We start from the raw sequence: 19,724 nt of genomic DNA on the forward strand, positions 1-19,724 counted from the left end.
AAGTGTATATAGGATACATTTTTGGTAATAATTATTACTCAGAGTTGCTAATTAAAATATTTTAGCTGGTTTGCAAGAGTGCAGTTTTCTGGGATGACTTACAGAACACCTTTTGGGCAGCTGGGTCTGTGCCGTGGCCATCTGTTTCCTTGTCCAGTGGCTCTGCCCTCCTGGCTCCCTACCAGGGACTGTGGAGCCATAGGAATAGAAGGTTCGAAATGGTGGTGGCACACTATCAGTTCCCTCCAACATTTTCAATTCTGCAGGAAGGTGGTGCTTGTTTCAGGTGCTGTCCTGGGGTAGCCGGGAGCAGACTAACTGGAACTTATATGATGGATCTGGAAAGCATATGTGACTTTCTGTGATTGGTCCAGAGTTAGAAGTGGGGACAAAAATAGGTGGTTACTGATTACCGTATTTTTCGGACCATAAGACGCACCGGACCATAAGACGCACCAGTTTTTAGAGAAGGGAAATGAAGAAAAAAAGATTCTGAAACAAATAGTGTCCTAAAATATTTTATGTGCATTAAAACCCAACATCACAGTCATAAACACATGTAATCAACCCTGTAAAGTAAACAGCAGCATTTAGAACCATTTTAGAGCCGGGCAAGCACACAGAGACCACACAGAGCCGGGCAAGTAAAAAAACTTTTTTTTTTAAAAGTATATGTGTAGGCTATATTTGGACCATAAGACGCAGGGACTTTTCCCCCCCACTTCTGGGGGGAAAAAAGTGCGTCTTATGGTCCGAAAAATACGGTAAGTTCTGACCATTCTGGGCCTATTGCTGCAGAGGCTGTAGTTTGGTTTCCAAGTCTGATTGCTACAGAGGTTATGATCAAAGTTCTATTGTCATTTGGTCTGACCATTGTCCATTTATATTCAGACTTTTAGCCACATAAAATATCCTATTGCCATCAAAAATTAAAATCACAATGATAAGATTAATTTCAGCCTTTGGTGCTGCTATTCTTGTTTATACTCAGAAAGGTTTAGAACTAGGCTTCAGTTATACCCTACCACACCAAGCCCAAGGAAGGACTGGTACTTTTACATGATTAAACAGGGAGGATACCTGACATTTTGCTCTTGATTGTCAAGGACACACACACACACACACACACACCAGTCTCTCCAGCAGTATTTGGGAGAATCATTGAATTCCTGCACCCTCTTGGCCTAATTAGGCTACAAAGAGTAGCCCTAATGCAAGTTAATACTTGCAATTCAGGTCAGCCTTTGTGACATTTGTTTTTGGGCTGATCATTTTTCTTTGTCCACAGAAGCTTAACATGATGATATCACTCTTACTTGTTCCATGGTTATGTTGGCTTCTCATATCTCAGTTTTAGCTGTTTTGCAGGGAGACTGAGATGCTTTCCCAAGTTCCCGAAGTTGAATTGCAGGTGTACTGCGAAGTCAATGTTTAAGGCCACCTCAAACACATCCTTCAAATTTGCTAACAATATGTCCAGAATTAAAAGGGAATAAACAAAAAGTTAATTCCATTCATTTATTTATTATAAAGGTATTTATTCTTTATATTAATCTTCACCCAAGGATATTTTTTCTGTTGACTTTTAGAGAGAGTGAAAGGGAGGGGAAGAGACAAAAAGAGAGAAACATTGATGTGAGAGAGACATTGATTGGTTGCCTCCCACACATGCCCTGGGGATTGAGCCTGCAACTGAGTTACGTGCTCTTGACTAGAATGGAATACTGGACCCTTCAATCTACAGGCCAGTGCTCTATCCACTGAACCAAACAGGCTAGGGCAAGTTATTTCCATTTGTGTAAATATAGTTTCCATTATAAACTCTTGGTTTTGAACTGCATTGGTTTTCAACAATGATATAGATTAATTGCAAAAATTTGCCTTTTTGAAAAAAACTAGCTAGTTTGGGGGCCAGAGACAGAATAAAATTAGTTTTAAAAATAAAACCACAGGGAAATGCAAATCAAAACCATAAAGAGATAACCATTTCACACCCCGTAGGATGGCTTTAATAAAAAAAGTCAGATGATAAATGTCAGAGAGAATGTACTGAAATCAGAACCCTTATCCACTGTTGGTAGTAATATAAAATCGTTTGGCCAATTTGGAAAGCAGTCTGGAAGTTCCTTAAAAAGTCAACACAGATTTGCTAAACTATTCAAACTACCTTTTGACCTAGTTATTCCACCTCTAGGTATATATCCAAGAAAAATGAAAATATATGCCCACAAAAAAATTTGTACATAAATGTTCTTAGCAGCATGATTCATAATACCCAAAAAGTAGGAACAACCCAAATGATTATTAACTCATGAATGGACAAATTATTGTATATCTATGCAATGGAATATTATTCAGCAATAAAAAGATAAGAAGTACTGATTCATGGCACAACATGGATGAAGCTTAAAAACATTTTTAAGTGAAAAAAACCAGTCACAAAGACCAGCATTTCATTTATGTGAAATATCCAGAATAGGCAATTATAGAAATACAGAAGGTAGATTAGTGGTTGCTGGGGAGGGGAGAATAGGAGATGATAGCTAAAGAAGTTTCTTGAAGTGATAAAAATGGTCTAAAATAGATTATGGTGCTAGTTTCACTCCTCAATATACAGTCAAACTTCAGTTCTCAAATGTCTCCCATCTTGAACAATTCAGGTCTTGACCAAGTTGTTCACAGAAAAAAAAAAGTCTTGGCTGTTGAATAAAACTTTAGTTTTCAACCCAACAACCCTTTTAAGCTGTTACCATAGCATGACAAAAAGCATCTCTCAGGCAACAAAGGAGAGAATGCTCAAGCATGAGTTAGTTTATTGCTACACCGAGGATTGTGTACATCTCAGGAAATTGTGCTGTGAATATTTCTTTTTGGTAGTGAAATGGCCAATTAATACAATTTTAAAACATAGAGGCCATCGAGTACTGATGTTGCTAAAGGTGTGAAAGTACAATGATCACAGGCAGAGGGGTAGGAAATTTGTTGTTCACTTGAATTAGCAAACGCATTAGCCGGTAATAGAATTTTAGAGGCAATGATATGTGAAAAAGTGAATATGCTGTATATTGATCTACTGAAAGATACCCCTGAAACAAGTGCTGGGAGTGATTTGTTTAAGGCTAGTAGGGGGTGGTTCAATTGATTTAAGAAAAGAGATGTTTATTTATAGATTGGATAGTACATTAGACATGCATTGTATATAATAAAGGTTAAAATAGGGAGATGTTACCAACCGGGGTTACTGTCTGGGATCTTGGTTCTTCTGGTTGGCACAGAAAAGAATTTAAGGCCAATGAAAACAAAGACCAGAAGGGCTTTCCTGGCAGCAGAATCAGCACAAGCAAATGCCCGAAATGCCCCTTTATATGTCACCTCTCAAATTCACATCTCCCAAATTCCAGGCTCCCCTATGAATTGCAAACTCAACATCTTCACTCGGATGGCCAATAGCCTTATTAAAATCCCCCCACATGGTGGTCCACTTTGCTTTTCCCATCTCTGTTGATGGCAACTCCCGCCTTCTGGCTGCTCATGCCCAAACTCTTGGAGTTATTCTCAACAACTTAATGTTAGTACATTCCCATATCCAACTTGTCTGGAAATTCTCTTGGCTCTACCTTTTTAAAAAAATGCAGAATCTGAGTTACTGCTATGGGTATCAGCCATCAGCTCTTGCCTGCGTCCACTTGTGATCACTCACATTCTCTATACAGCACCCAGAGTGATCCTTTTCAAATAAAAGTAAAATCTCTTAGGGGTACTTCTCCATTCAAAAATCCTATGGTTCGAATTTCACTCAGGGCCCACAAAGCCCTTCATGACGTGTTTCTTCCACCTCCCTTTATCTTTCTGTTCTTTTCTTCTTCTCTCCCTTTGCTTCACTTGGCCTTATGATTTTGTTTGGCCAAGGTAGTGGTTTATTTGTCTTTGTCTGTGTAACTGAAGAGGCAGGTGTTATGGTTCCTTGCAATACAAGCCCCCCATTGTCTTACTCCTTGCCTAAGCATTCACATACCTGCAGGCTCCTGGCTGGCTTTAGAAATCCTCCCCCCCTCCCCCATCACTGTAGGAGGTGAGTATGGAGTCACTGAAGGTGTTAAGGAAGTCAGATTTGCATTTAGATAGATTATTTTGCTTTCCGAGTGGAGGATGGATTTAAGGGGAACTCTACCTAGAGAAAAGACTATAAGAGGAACCACTCAGAGTTTTTACAACAGTCCGAATGGGTGCCTGTGCTGAGGCTGTGATGGTTAGTGCGGGAGGGGAGAATCTTACAGATCCCCAAAATACCTTAAGGTAGAATTGGAACAGGCCCCACTAGTAGTGTCTGGTTCTTGGCTTGCTGTAGGAAGATTTCACTATACCAGTCCAGGGGATTTTGAGAGTGGGCTTATTAAAACTGGGGGCAAAAAAACAAAACAAAACAAAACAAAACAAAACAAAACAGAGGGGGTGCTTCAGGTAGAAGAAACAACAGGAAAGAAATGGGGGCCTTGGAGATAGGTTCAGGAGATTAGTCCAGGATAAGCTGCTGCTGCCCTATGTTCCCCTGGTTGAAAGTTTCGTGGGGTCCCTGATAGTTTAGGACTATGGTCAGCAAACTGCTGCTTGCGAGCCACATGTGGCTCTTTGGCCCCTTGAGTGTGGCTCTTCCACAAAATACCACGGCCTGGGTGAGTCTATTTTGAAGAAGTGGAGTTAGAAGTTTAAGTTAAAAAATTTTGACCCTCAAAAGAAATTTCAATCGTTGTGCTGTTGATATTTGGCTCTGTTGACCAATGCGTTTGCCGACCACTGGTTTAGGAGAAAAACAGCAGTGATACTAGGCGTGGGCATACTCTAGTGAGAGTGCGCTGAGGGTAGAGTATGTTTATTAAAGCTGGGGATAGTGAAACGAAGGAAAGGCTTAGGATAGAAGCAGCAATAGGAGAGAGGCTAGGTGGGACTGCTTTGGCTCTCTGAGAAATTAAAGTTACAGTGACTGAAGGGAGCTCGCTGGTACGCTAGAGGAAAAGGGGCCCTACAGAGAGGTTCAGGGGGTAAGCCCAGGACCAGCTGCTGTTGCCCACTGCTCCCCTGGATGCAAGTCTCACAGAGACCTTAGAAAAAGAGCAGAGAGACAAGCCGTGGGGGTGTGGTCCCTAGCTTCTTTGTCTTGAGGCTTTCTCTCTCTCTCTGGTCAGTGGGGATCCTAAGACAAGTCTGTCAGAGGAGTGTCCCAACCGAATACTCATTAATTTTGCAGGTGGGTCCTTCAATATGTTGATTTCGTCAAAGTGTGGGTATAGAGGGGTTAGGGTTATTTTCTGGTTGGTTTTATTATCAAAGAATGTTATTGAAGAGGCCCAGGACTGAAGCCGGTCGGCCCAGGCAAGGTCTGGAACGCGTAAACCATTTGCTGCTCCTAAGGGTCCTCAGTTGAGAAAGATAAAACCTTGTGATTGGCTGACTGTAAATTGTTTGGCTTGTTTAACTATTTTGTTTCAATTTCCCTTATTCCACCTGCCAAGGAACTTGCCTCCCACAGAATTAGGACCCAGGACTTGGTTGAGGATGTGGTTTTTGCTTTGAGCCTCTTGGTACTCCACACTGAACTTGGAGTTTTCGTGGGAAGGTGACATTTGAAGACGCGGAGCAGGAACATGTAGATTTCCGTTTGGACATTCGGATTTGAGAGCATGCAAGGAAAAGCCAGCATGGTGTAACAGCAAGCAGTTGGCTTTCCGGTTCTTGGGCTCAAAGGGAGAGGGCTGGGCTGGAAATTGGAGTTGACCATGACTTAAATGTTCTTCTCCCCCTCCACCCCCCCCCCCCCCCCCCCCCCGCTTCTTTCTAATTACAAGTTGTTTCAAATTTCACCTTTCGCTTAAACCCAACCTAAGTTTTTCTGGGACATACACTCCATCCTAAATTTACTGTCCCCTCTACAATGGCCTCCTTGGGTAATTTTCAAAGCAGCAGTCCTAACCAAGTGGATCAGAAATCCAGGAGAGCTCTGGCTTCACACGTGCTTCCCAGAGCCCCTGGATACTATTCGCTTGTTACTCAGACAACTGGAAATCAACTCGGGAGATGCGTGTCCAACGTCCCCTTTCATTAGCAAGAAAACTCTGGGGCCCACTGTTCCCTCCCCCCTCCTCTTCTCAGGGGTCCCCAGTCCGGTGCCCAGCCCCGCACCCTCTCGCCAGCGGCTTTTTTTCTTTCTGGGTCCTCCGGTGGCCTGGACGGTGCGGCCGGCCTCTCTTTTGGGGGAACCGGCTGTAACGTCGCGTGTCTCCAGGGCCCTGGGGGGGGGGGGGGGCGGTTGGGAGGGGAAGAGGGGACTTGCGCCCGTTGGGTTCGGATTCGGGGCGCGCGTGGTCCCCATCTCTCGGCGGCGGCCTGGGCCGTCTCCTCCCACCCCCCCATCCCACTACCCCCCCAAAGCCCGGCCACCGTCCGGCAGCTCCGCGCCCGCATTGTCCAAGCTCCATGGCAACCCGGGCGGGGCCGCACGGGCCGCCTCCGCGTCGGCGGCGCTCCGTGCGGGCAGCGCGGCGCTGAGCGCTGGGCCCCACGACGCCGAGGCCCTGACGGCCCGGCGGGCGCCCGGAGCGCGAGGCCGGCGGCATGCCCGAGAAGCGGCTCACCGCGGGTAGGTGGCGGCCCGGGGGCCGGGGGACGGCGCCCCCACCCGCCGCTCCCAAGGCCGGTGTCACTGTCCCCGCCCCCAAACCCCGGAAAACGCCCCCCTCCTCCCCCCGTCCCCCCATCTCCCCGGAGCAGGTGGTTAGGATCTTCACCGCCGCGTCCCCCCCCCCCCCTCCCCCGCGACCCCAGCGGACACTGCCTCAGGGGCTCCACCTTCTTTTAATTTCTTTTAATTGGCTCCATTGGAGCTGGAGTCACCCCAGGGAACCTGTGACCCCGCGGGCTCCAGAGGCCTTCCCCGCTCTCCCCCACGTTCACCTCCAAGTCCAGGGTCAAGGTCAGCCCAGGTGCAGATCGTGCAGAGCGTGCAGAGCATGCACGAGGGCTCCCGATGCGCTGAGCTTGCCCCCGTGGAAAGGAGGGCCAGGTGCCGTCCCAAGTGATTTCGTTTGCTTTAAAAGGAAGTCCGATTTGAGTGAGGTAATGTCATATATTTTATCTCATTTCAGAGCCACCAACTCTGACAGAAGCAGACTTTGTAAGTACGATTTGGAGGCCTGCTGTTTTTTTCCTCTGGCTTTTATTTTTTATTTTTTAAATAGCGAATCATACGTGTAGAAAGAAAATTGTATGTTTTCTTTCCTTCTTTTTTTGCCAAATGAGTGTAATAGGAGCTTTGGCTTAGCAACCCTTTTCCAGGTATGTTTTGAAGAAGGGGCTAACGGATCTTTGCAGTGGATGCTAGTCGCTGTTCAAGTTGGTTTACATAAATGGCCTCATTTAATGTCTCTAGATGCTTTAATGAAATTCTATGAGAGAGAAGTTTTATATCCATGGTTTTATCGTGATGTGGCCATGCAGTTCCTGGTTGTAGTAAATAAACATCATTTGATGGTGTTGATGGAATATAAGTGGTCAACATATAGTTATGATTGCTTTAAAAATGTACTGACTGTTTTCACATCAGACTTCTGGAGAGTTGAGTAACAATGAGTACATTATGTATATTATCATGTAGGCGAGTACTATATGGAGGAATGGTTTTCTTGTCTTTCTTACTGTGGATTCAATGAACGTGCCTCAGGTTACACAGCTAGAGAGGAGGAAGCAGAGCCTAACCCCTGCTATCGTCTGGATTGGATTTCAAGAGCTATAGCAACTTCTCTGTATTATTTGCTTATGTCCTCAGGTATTTATTTCTTTTGTTGGCCAATTATCTTATTGGCTTTTTATTCAACAATCAGGAGTACCTTCTAAATTCACCGTGTAGTGATCGATGCCACGGATACGTCTTGAAAAGTTCACAGTCTAGCAGGGGCTCTGAGAGGAGAGGCTTAGGGCTGTGCCTGCTAGCATCTTCCACATTCGCCCTTCCAGGCCTTTGGTCCACTGCTGAGAGAGAGACCGAGGGTGAGAGGCACATAGAGGATGTCAGCAACTCCTCTCTTCTCATTGCCCTGGTATAGCTGTGTAAGCGGCACATTTCTTTAAGCTGCCTCCTGAACTATTCTTCATTCCAGCCAGCGGTCAGCATGTCTGGGGCCAGCCAGTCTTTCCCATCAGCTCCAGCATTCACGCTCCGATGAGCCCTCGGCAACATCACACTTGACCTTGGAGCAGTCGGCTGATCTCTTCAGGGCTTTGTAACTGTTGAAGCCTCTATCAGCCACTCCTTCTCTTGGTTCCTTTGATGCCACTATCTCCTGGCTCTTCCATCTTTCATTTTATGTCCCCCCTTCTGGCTCAATTTTTTTTTTTTTTTTCTGGTGAAAGTGTTAACTTTCAGGATTCTGTTCTACAGGCTTTCTCTGGAGGAGCTCCTTTTCTGCTAGCTTCAGCTCCCCTTATTTCACAGGGCTTCCAAACTTACATGCCTCGGGTCCAGACATCTCTTCTGTCAGGACTCTGTATCCATGGGGTAATGGGGAGCCTTCATCATTTGGATTGTCCCTGCACCACCTCAACAGTCTAAACTGAACTTATCTCTCCCTAAGGGAATTATCAAAAACCAAGAAAATAATACAAAGTCACTTAAGCTGGAGCCTTTCTTTCCTTTCCGTCACCTCGCTCCTGCAAGTTCCTTTTGTAGCCAGATCTTCTTCTCCACCCTCACAGCTACTGTCTTATTTCAGGCCCTCCCGGACTCTGGGCCTGGACTTCGGCAGTACTCCTAGCTGATATCACTGCCTCCAACATTCCTCTGCCAACTCCAGTTTTTCTTTGCCTAAAGCAGTGGTTGGCAAACTCATTAGTCAACAGAGCCAAATATCAACAGTACAACGACTGAAATTTCTTTTGAGAGCCACATTTTTTAAACTTGAACTTCTTCTAACGCCACTTCTTCCAAATAGACTCGCCCAGGCTGTGGTATTTTGTGGAAGAGCCACCCTTGAGGGGCCAAAGAACCGCATGTGGCTCTTGAGCCACGGTTTGCCAACCGCTGGATAAAGTGCAAACCTCTGTGCATCAGCTATTGCCGGATGAAATTGCTTTGCTGTCTAACTTTAGATTTTCCTTCTCACGTCACTCTGACCCTGGCTACTAACTCAGATTGCTACCAACTCTTTTAAAAAAATGACCATGCTACTCGACTATTCACTTCTTTTCTTAATCCTACTATTTATTGAATGCTGACTAGATGCCAGTATTTAACCTCAAAGCAGCTCTGTTGGGTGGTGGTTATCACCCACATTTCCCAGATGAAGAAGTCACACAGAGCTTGACGTGGCCCGAGGCCACACATCTAGTAACTGGCAGAGCCAGAATGACAGAAGCCTCCCTTGCGTATTCAAGGTTTTCTGGACCGCTTCAGCCTTCTTGAACCTCACCTCCCAATACCTTCTGTCTGATAAAGATGATGTTCGCACTGTTTTTGTTTTACAAAGTACTTCCACATGCTTCTGCCCCAGCCAAAATGCCCTGCTAGCCTCCTTGCCTTTGCTGTCAAGTTTGTCTTAGTTGCCCTTGTCTATTTCACAATCTCGTACATTCTTCACCACCCAGCTCATCTCCTCCATGAAACCTTTCCAACCTAAACTCGTCCAGACTGCTTTTGAGCTCCAGGCAGCTTTCAGTTGAGACCAGTTTGTGACTAAACCCTCAAATTCATAATGTCACCAAGTATTATCTGTCGATGAAATAATTCTTATATATTTCCCTCTGTTTTTCAGAAGTTTAAAAATATTTTTTCTCATTAATAGTTTTAGAAAAAAGTATGTGGCAAAGATCTCTTGTTCCCCCAAATCCATTCTACCCTTTTCCATAATATATACTAGACATAAAGTCTACATTGTCTGGCTTCCCTTGCAGCTAAATGTGGTCATGTAAGAATGCATGGCCAATCCAAAATCACGAAGATTTGTCCTTATGTTTTCTTCTAAGTATTTTATAGTTTTAGCTCTTATATGGATCTTTGATTCATTTTGAGTTAATTTTTGTGGATAGTATAAGGAAGGACCCAACTTCATTCTTTTGCATGTGGATAGCCAGTTTTTCGTAGTATCATTTGTTGAAAAGAGTGTTCTTTCCCATTAAATCAGCTTGGCACTCTGGTTGAAAATCATTTGATTGTATATGAGAAGATTTATTTCTGCATTCTCTGTTCTATTCCAATGGTCTGGACTTTGGTCTATATGTTCCTCTTTATGCCATTTCCATACTGTTTTGATTACTCCTAGCTGTCTTGAAATCAAATTATGTGAGTCCTTCAACTTTATGCTTTTTCAATATTGTGTTGGCTATTTAAGGTCCCTTGAGATTCCATAAAAAATTTAGGTGTTTTTTCCCCTTATTTCTACAAAAAAATAAAATATAATTGAAATTTTGATGGAGATTGCATTATATCTATAGATTGATTGCTTTGGGTAGTATTGTCATTTCAACAATCCATGAACATGGTATGTCATTCTATTTACTTATGTCTACTCTAATTTCTTTCAGCAATGATATATAGTTTTCAGTATACAAGTCTTTGCCTCCTTGGTTAAATAATTCTTTTTTATTCTATTGCAAATAGAATTATTTCCTTAATTTTATTTTGGGGGTACATAACTTTTTTTTAGTAAGTGATTACAAACTCTTGTTTATTATTATTGACTTTTTATTTTTTTATTTCTAAATGAACACAATTCTAAATGAAATGTAAATTTCTCTTTGTCTTATAGCTAACTGTGTATCTGTGGTTCTTCTGTCTCTATAGACACTGTAAATTCCCAGACAAAAAAGGCTAGGACCTATTGGGTAATCCCTGGAAAGGCACTGCTATTTGCTTTTATGTGCTACTACAGTTGAAGGAAACTATACAATATGAGACAAAGACTTTCATTGTTATTGTTAATATTTTAAGTTTATACAAGGTTGCTATGGTGACTTCTACAGTTATCTTCTTAGAGCCATACATAAATACATAACTTTTTAATATCAGATTTTATGTTTGAAATGACTTTATGCAATTCCTAATCAAGATTTTTTAATTGTGATTCTTATAAAATTCTTGAATACTCTCTGTTGATGAGATACTGTATCACCTAAAAGGTATTAACAATTTTTGGACTATTTTTTTTTACTACCATTCAAATTTCTAATAGTTAAAATTTAATAGTTCTTTCTTTTTTCATGACAAATATGTTAACATTTCTAAGGATAAACAAACAGAATTAGAAATCAATAAAAAAATTTATATAAAAATATTTCAAAATAATGATCAAGCTCTTATTGCAATATATACATACATTATTGAGCAATGACCTTGTGACTAGCTTGGATACTACCACATGCATCCATCAGTTGCCAGCAGGTAGAAATATGCGACATATGTGGATGCAGTGACTTGGGGCCATCACCTTAGCCACCAGGGTCTCCCATCCTCCTTCCCTCCAAGCTGTCAGCGCCTTTGGCTGTGCTCTGTCTTCTTGGACACCTCTGATGGAAACTCCTCCAGCGGTTTCACAGGGCCATGGTGAGTTCTGCAGCTAGCCAATAAATCCATATCCAGGGGCTTGAGCAACTCCCTGGCTACGTTCTGTGTCTGACAGTGGAGCAGTGGGTGTGGGACGAGGCTCATAAATCACCATCTCTAGGGAGGGATTGGATCTGAGGAGTCCCAAACAGGGTTGCCCAGAGATTACCATCCTGGGAGCTCCCATCATCTGTGCTCCTTGAGGTCTGAAGAGGCCCACTTTCACGGGACCCACTGGAGTCCAGCATCTGCCTACCGCTGTGTGTCATTGTATGCCTGGTGGGAAGCCCTGGTCTAGAGATTGGTTTATTTAGGAAAGGGAAATAACACTTTATAGTATATTTTAGGAAGAAGTAAAAATAGGTGTAATTTTGAAAATGTGGTCTGTCCTATCCCTTGATTGGTGATAGCATTCCCAGTCTAAAATGTGACCATTCAGCCGAAACCGGTTTGACTCAATGGATAGAGCATCAGCCTGCTGCCTGAAGGGCCTTGGGTTCGATTCTGGTCAAGGGCATGTGCATTGGTTGTGGGAGACGTGCAGGAGGCAGCTGGCCAATGTCTCTCTCTCATTGATGTTTCTAGCTCTCTATCTCTCTCCCTTCCTCTCTGTAAAAAATCAATAAAAAATATATTAAAAAAATAAAATAAAATGTGACCGTTCAGGATTCCACCTTGGAAATTAGATAAATGGCTTTGGTTTAGCATGAAAGGAAGTTGGAAGCTTGGATGGTTTTTCTATTTTTGCCGTTAGCTGACTGTGACCTCCTTTACTTGTACTACTTTCATGGATTTTGAAATTCTTTAAAATGCATTTCAAATGCCATTTCCCCCATTTGCTAGACAATACCTACTAGACAATACCTTTTCCTCCTTTGGGAGAAAATGATTTATAGTGTACCTTTCTTATGGTATTCTTTCTTGGACTATGGTGTTTGTTGTTGTTGTTGTTTTGTCTGTATTTTATGTCCTCTTTCCTGTTTATATGTTTTTTTAATGTATATTTTTCTTCTTTTTATAAAGTAATTGTAGTTTATCTGGTTTGAAGGTACAGAAAAATAACTTTTAAGGAAAAAAATTACCTACTATAATTAGCAAAGCTATTTTGCTTACCCTTCTTTCGGGAAGAACTTTGAGAAGTTTGGACTAAAAACAGAAAAGGCACACCTGTAATACATGAAAAAACAGGTTGCAGTTTTGTGTATTCAATTCTGAAGAAATGTTTCCGCCTTCCATTGCATCACTGAGCAGAGAATCTGGGTTGCAAATTTTGCAGTCAGTTTCATGGAATGGTGTAATGGAGGAATTGATTGTAACTCAGTTTTCTTCCTGATTGCATCATTAACCCTGGAAGTCTATTTTTTTAAAGTGTTTTTATTGATTTCAGAGAGGAAAGGAGAGGGAGAGAGAGATAGAAATATCAATGAAGAGAGAGAAACATTGATTAGCTGCCTCCTTCATGCCCCCTACTGAGAATCAAGCCTGCAACCCAGGCATGTGCCCTTGATTGGAATGGAACCCAGGACCCTTCAGTCTGCGGGCCAATGCTCTATCCACTGAGCCAAACCAGCTAGAGCTGGAAATCTATTTTTTTTAAAGTAGGTGTTAATATACTATCATTTCTTCCTTCTGCTTTTACACTGTACTTCAAAACATTTTGGGAAAAAATTGGTCAGGTATAAAAAGAAAATAATCACCATATGGAAATAATAGCATTGTCACATTATCAACTTTCATGTTAGATTTGTGAAATTGAAATATAATTATGAATAACAAAATAAACACATGTACTATACAACAGAGCAGGCCATGCTGTGCTTTTTGACACAATGGAAACAATTACTAATAAAATAAGGTGTTTTATTTGGAAGAGGGAATTTGCTCTTGGCAGTGGCTTTCCAATTTTGCCAACTTTAGAAGTGATTACGTCGAGGGATGAAATGGTTATGGAAAAAAATGTATACAATCTTTACTCTTTGAGCACACACATTTCAAAGTTTCTTCATGCAAGAGTGAAGCAGGCTCCCAGATCACCAAGTGTCTCTTTCTCAGAGGGAAGCAGTAGAATATTTTTTGCACTTTGCTTATCACTTTCATTAGGCAATTTCCTGTTACCCCCAAATCATTGCTTCTGTCTTTACTGCTCTGCCTTATTTTTTTTTATTAAATATTAGTATATATTTGAATACGTCTGTGGGAAATTTACCATGTGTAGTATTTTGTATTTGCTGATGTTTCATTTACGTGTGCTATATTTTCACGTGTTCTGTGTCCCACCTAGTACATTAGTGAGTACATTTTAAGCGTCTGCTCCACTTTATTTTCCAGTTCTTTCCTTCAGAGGTTGTAGCACTTTGCTCAGCTTACAGTGAGGACTCAGTGTTGACCGACTGAAGATCTACATATAATCTATTGATAGCAGAATTAGAGAATAACATTGGCACGCTTTAAACATCTTAGTATAAGCATAACATTGCATTTTTATGTTGTTGTTTTTTTTTGCAGGAAGATTCTTTGGCAACAGATGATTTCCTTGTGGACTACTTTAATGAATTCCTAAGCCTTCCAGTGAGTGTATTATTATGTTATTATGTTCTATTGAATATATTATCAAAACAAAATATTGTAATCACTGGGTTATCTTGTAAGACAGATTTATCAGGGATAATATTTTTAAACATATAGCCCTGGTTGGTGGCTCAGTTGATTGGAGCATTGTCCTGTGGTCCTGGGCACACAAAGGTAGCGGGTTCCTTCCCCGACAGGGTGTTGTGGGTTTGATCCCTGGTCAGGGCACAGGGGAGGCAGCCAGTTGATATCTCTTTCTCCCTCTCTCTTTTTTCCTCTTTTTTTTTTTTTTTTTTAAAGTATATGTGTAGGCTATATTTGGACCATAAGACGCAGGGACTTTTTCCCCCCACTTCTGGGGGAAAAAAAGTGCATCTTATTTTTTTCCTCTTTCTTTCCTCTCTCTAAAATCAATAAACATATCCTTGGGTAAGGATTTAAAAAATATATATATTAATTAAAACATTTACCTAGGTTTGTATCTTTTTATGGAGTTAATAATTTGGGTTTGAATCACAGTTAGGAATTAATTGTATTGAAGAAAGCTAGAGATTTTCTAATCATCAAAAGAGTTCTATACTAAATCCGATACATTTATACTTGGCATCATTTTAGATTTCGAACAGAGGTGATGAGGATAGAATATAAAAAAAATGTTTGAAGCCTAGCCTGTGTGGCTCAGAGGTTGAGCATCGACCCATGAACCGGTTCTATTCATGGTCAGGACACATGTCTGGGTTACAGACTTGATCCCCAGTGTGAGGCATGCAGGAGGCAGCCAATCATTGATGTTTCTATATATATATTTCTCTCTCCTTCCCCCCTCAGAAATCAATATATATATGAATTCTATAAAAAGAGTAATGGGGAAGGGTAATGGACTCAGCCAGGAGGGGTTAAGGGATCTATTGTTTATCAGGTCTTGTGATCTTACCTCTCAAAAAGGCCACACTTTTAAGAATTATTTTCAAGACCACAATTATATCTCAATAAAGCTATTTAAAAGTAAAACAAAATTCTCTGTATTAGGTCTGATTTCAGTTTATCAAGATTTGCATTTCATTGTCTCAAGATTTATGACTATCTTGACTCTCACTTGCTTCAGAAAATAAATTCCCCTGCCTGCCTTTTAAAAAAGTCTAACTTTAAAAATGACAGAAGCCATATAACAGCAGGATAGAAAATTTACCTAAAACGTGAGATAAAAAAATCAGCCATAGTCTTGCCATCAGTTAGAATACATGTTACCATTTTGTGTGTTACCATTTTCTTTCAGGCTCTATGTGAAATCACAGAGTGATTTCTGTTTTCCTCTGTCTATGCAATCATGGTTTTCATCCCACTCTAACTGATAGATACTTTTATCTCTAGCTTTCATGTATAATATTTCATGCAGCCCAGCTGGACTGCTTCTGCTTTTACATCCTCCCTCCCTCCCTCCCTCCCTCCCTCCCTCCCTCCCTCTCTCCCTCTTGTAGCTACATTTGGTACCACACAGTCTTCCTATTGATTCCCCATGCTTCTCAGCACAAGGTGGGAGAAGGGGAAATGTTGTCACAGGTTTCCAAAAGGCACTGAGGAGAAGGAATGATGGATTCTGAACCACATTCCTGGCAGGATTCTAGAACAGATTAGTAATGTTTGGTTTATCAGTGCTTAGCTAAGAATTAGAAGCTGGCATGAGTTTACTGAGAATAAATATGCCAAACTTACTTCTTTTTTTTGGGGGGTGGGGGTGGGGGGTATAGTTATGGATAGATATATTAGGGAACCATAAGTGTAATGTATTATGATTTCAATAAATAATAATAATAATAATAATAATAATAATAATAGAATTATGTTACCTCTGGCTCAAAACTCTGCTTAGTGTCTTCTTATTACACTGAGAATGAAATCCGAAATCCTGTATGATCTAACTGTTGGCACCTCTTGAATTTTATTTCCTACTCATTTCCTCTTTTTTTTTTTAAAATATATTTTATTGATTTTTGTACAGAGAGGAAGGGAGAGAGATAGATAGTTAGAAACATTGATGAGAGAGAGTCATCGATCAGCTGCCTCTTGCACACCCCCTACTGGGGATATGCCCGCAACCAAGATACATGCCCTTGACTGGAATCGAACCCGGGACCTTTCAGTCCCCAAGCCGACGCTCTATCCATTGAGCCAAATCGATTTCGGCTCCTCCTTGATAGTTCTTTTTCAGCCTAACTGGCCTTCTTCACGTTTCTCAAATTGGAATGAGCCGGTGTACTTAGAGCTTTTTAGCCTGGAATGCTCTTCCCTCAGACATGTGTGTCACTTTCTTTTTGACTTAATCACTCCTGTTCACAAAACTTTCCCTCCCAACTCCGTCTGAAACAAAAGACCCAACACACGCTCCCACGGGTGCTGCCTTCTAAAACACCTCTAAAGCCCCAATTATTGTCTCTGAGATTTGTTTTCCAATATTTGGATGGCTCCCTAACCATAGCCAGTAGGCGTTGACTCTCTATAGCCTACAGACTGAAGTCCAATTTCCTATGTATGGAACTCAAGACTCTTTGCAATTTGGCCTCCTCCTAACTTAGTTAGCTTTATCTCTAGCTTCATGGACTCCTGCCTCCCCTGTGTACCCCCCCCCCCCTTAACCACGTCCTCGTTCCGTGCTCCTCTCCCAGTGCAGGGGTAGTCACAGGAGTGAGGCGGAACTGTGATTCAGCACAGCTCGTCCACTCGTCTCCCTGTGATCTTAGACACACTTCTTAATTCCTCAATTTCTGGATTTTTTTCCTCCGTGAAAGCAATAGAACTATCTTACCTTTGGTTGTGAAATATATATGGTGCCTGGGCTAGAGCTGGTACTTCTCTTTCCTTTGCCTTCATAGCTAGACCATCTCATCTTCTAGTCCTGGAACATAAGGGACAGTCACTCTTTAATTAGATGGGTGGATCTCTATTAATCTGGAAAATAATTGTGCCACGCCAGTCTGTCCTTGGTTTTGACTTTGAAAAATCAGAGACTTGAATGAAACATGGCAAGTAAACTAGTGGTTTATTTCCCCCCCAATTTTAGGCCACTGAGCTAGTAAACGGCTGTCCACGCAGGCCCACATGGCTCAGAAGCATGCCTTGCTGCTCTTTCATGACTCTAGAATGGCAACAGAGGGATTAACTTATAGTGTGGGTCACAGAATCTGGCCTTCTTGTTATCATGGTCGTCTGACATGGGCTAAAACAAACAAAGCCAATGGGTGCATTAATGAAAGTATAGTTAAGATCAAGAAAACATTAGTCTGGAACACGGAGTAAATGTTGTTTGTTTGTTGTTTTTTAATTGGATATAACTGGCAGCCCAGATTTGGAATATCGTCTTCTGTTCTCGGTGCCATATATTGAGTTGTCCTGCCAAAGTGGACTGGGGTAGACTCAGCGAAGGAAAGCTCTGGAAACCACAGCAGATGAGGACGGGCTGAAAGAATGTGGGTACCGAACCTGGCTGGGGATGCCCAGAGGAGTTGGGACGGAGCGGCTCTTTCCCTTAGTATTTGAGGATCTGCTGAGGAAGAGGAGTTGACATGGTCTATGAAGCTAGAGGGCAGAGCCAGGGCCTCTGGCATTTCTGAGGAAATGGGTTTGTCCGCACTAGAAGGAAGATGTTTAATAAAGTTGGTTTTCTAACAAGAGAATGGGTTGACTTTTGAAGGAGTCAGCTCCCCGTGACTGGAGATGGTCAGGTGCAGGTTAGGAAGCCATCTGGGGAAACACTTTATAGGGCACTCAGGAATTGGGTGGCAGATCAGCCTGTTCTAACTAGAGCGTGTAGCCAGTTCCTTCCCTGTATTGTATCCCAGGAGCTACGGTGTACATTTCCTGACAAAGGATAGGTCCCCGTCTTCTGTGTCTCCCAAAGCTGCTGCAGGAGGGTTATGTGTCTATTGCTGCATCTCCCATGTAAGATACGTGCGAAATAAATAAGTCTTCTTTAAAAACATTTGTTTTTATGTTAGAGGGGAGAAATAAATAAGCCTTCTAATGTTCTCTTCTTCTGCCTCACATCTTCTACTCCCCCTCCCAATACTGCCCTACAATCTAAGTCTGAGATACATAGAATACATAGAGATATATACTATAACATTCTCAATCTAAAAATCTTAGGTCGTCTAGACTTCTGATATTTCTGTATCAGCAGTTGACACGCCCAAGGTCCCATTGAGACAGGCTAGTGAGCCAGACAAGCCGGATAGGGAAACTGAGACAGATAGCGGAACAGCAGTTCAGCCACCGAGTAAATCCTGTCTGCCCTACGCCAGGGACACTTGAGAGTAAATGGTTTGCATTTCTCCTCCCCAACCCCCTACGCAGGCAGACAGATACAGAAATTTAATTAATGCCGTTTTCCAGCCACACCGAAGAACAACGAAATTAGAGGGTAAACCTCATTTTGGCCCATCAGCCATAAAGCTGATGAGTATTCCACTGAGATCCTCTCCTAAGACCTTCCTTAACTGTTCATCCTTTTAAATCCCTCAAAACAAAGGTCCCAGCGCCTGCCCTCCCTCCCAGAAGCTCGCCTCCTTCCTGCCTCTCCTTCCCCCACAGGCACACACCTCCTGGACTCTAAGGGACCCCACGAGGCTTGCAACCAGGGCAGCAATGGGCAGGGGCAGGTCATCCCTGGCAACCCCCCTGAGCTTGCCCCAAGGCCCCCTTCTCTCTGACTCATTAGCCCAGTGGTTGGCAAACTGCGGCTCTCGATCCACGGTGTGCCGCTCTGTTGACTAATGCGTTTGCCGATCACTGACCTAGACTCTCGATTCCAATAATTACAGGCTGTTGTTCCTTGTGATTAAGCCCCTAGCCAAAGCAGCCCAGCCTGTGCTCAGTTCCCAGCCCTTCCTAGTTTCACGTCCCCAGCTATAACAAGCATCCTCTACACCAGTGTTTCCCAAAGTGAGGTACGTGTACCCCCAGGGGCACAGGAAGAGTTTGGTGGGGGCGCGCGGTGCACCGGAGTTTGGTGGGGATATGCACTGCACCGTGCTTAGCTGCGCCTAATTCTGCGTTCTCATGAGTACGAGGGGTACTCAGCGTTACGAAAATTATAGAAGGGGTTGCACATATGTCAAAAGTTTGGGAAACACTGGCCCTGGCCCTGTATTGTGAAATCTTTTCTGCATGAAGTCAAGAAACCACACTCCATGGGCCAGCCCTGGGCAGACCTGCCCGGCCCCGGTCCCCCCATAACCAGCTCTGGTCCCACCATAACCGGACGGTGGCAGAAATGGGCCTGGGAGTCAGGCTCGCCACCTCCCCCTCTCTCCTTCCATTACGCCACGGCACCCCGGGGACGCGCCGTGAGATCCAGGACTGCCGGCTGGTAGCCTGCCTCCGCGCTCTGTTCCCGAGGAGGGGAATCCAGGACAGTTGCTACTATTATAAATAATTATGGCACTTTCCAAATCCCAGCTTTCATAACTCCGCGCGTTTGTTCTGGCGCCAGGTCCGCGTCCAGATATTGTTTTCATGTGGTGTCTGGGAGGTTTCTTGCTGTCATCTCTTTATGGACAAGTGTTTGCTTATTAAG

General features: G+C 42.9%; 1 protein-coding gene across 1 annotated transcript in view; it reads left to right on the plus strand.

Annotated features, from left to right (window-relative positions):
- Positions 1–6,525: 6,525 nt before the first annotated feature.
- The window catches only part of RGS22 (regulator of G protein signaling 22), a 92,989-nt gene continuing 79,790 nt past the window's right edge, over positions 6,526–19,724 (plus strand). The window contains exons 1-3 of the mRNA XM_036437409.2: positions 6,526–6,634; positions 7,140–7,168; positions 14,093–14,155. Coding sequence (XP_036293302.2) covers positions 6,610–6,634; positions 7,140–7,168; positions 14,093–14,155 — 117 coding nt within the window. The 5' untranslated portion in view covers positions 6,526–6,609. The remainder of the gene's footprint in view (positions 6,635–7,139; positions 7,169–14,092; positions 14,156–19,724) is intronic.

Source organism: Pipistrellus kuhlii, unplaced genomic scaffold, assembly GCF_014108245.1.
Source record: "Pipistrellus kuhlii isolate mPipKuh1 unplaced genomic scaffold, mPipKuh1.p scaffold_m20_p_14, whole genome shotgun sequence".
NCBI classification, from domain to species: Eukaryota; Metazoa; Chordata; class Mammalia; order Chiroptera; family Vespertilionidae; genus Pipistrellus; species Pipistrellus kuhlii.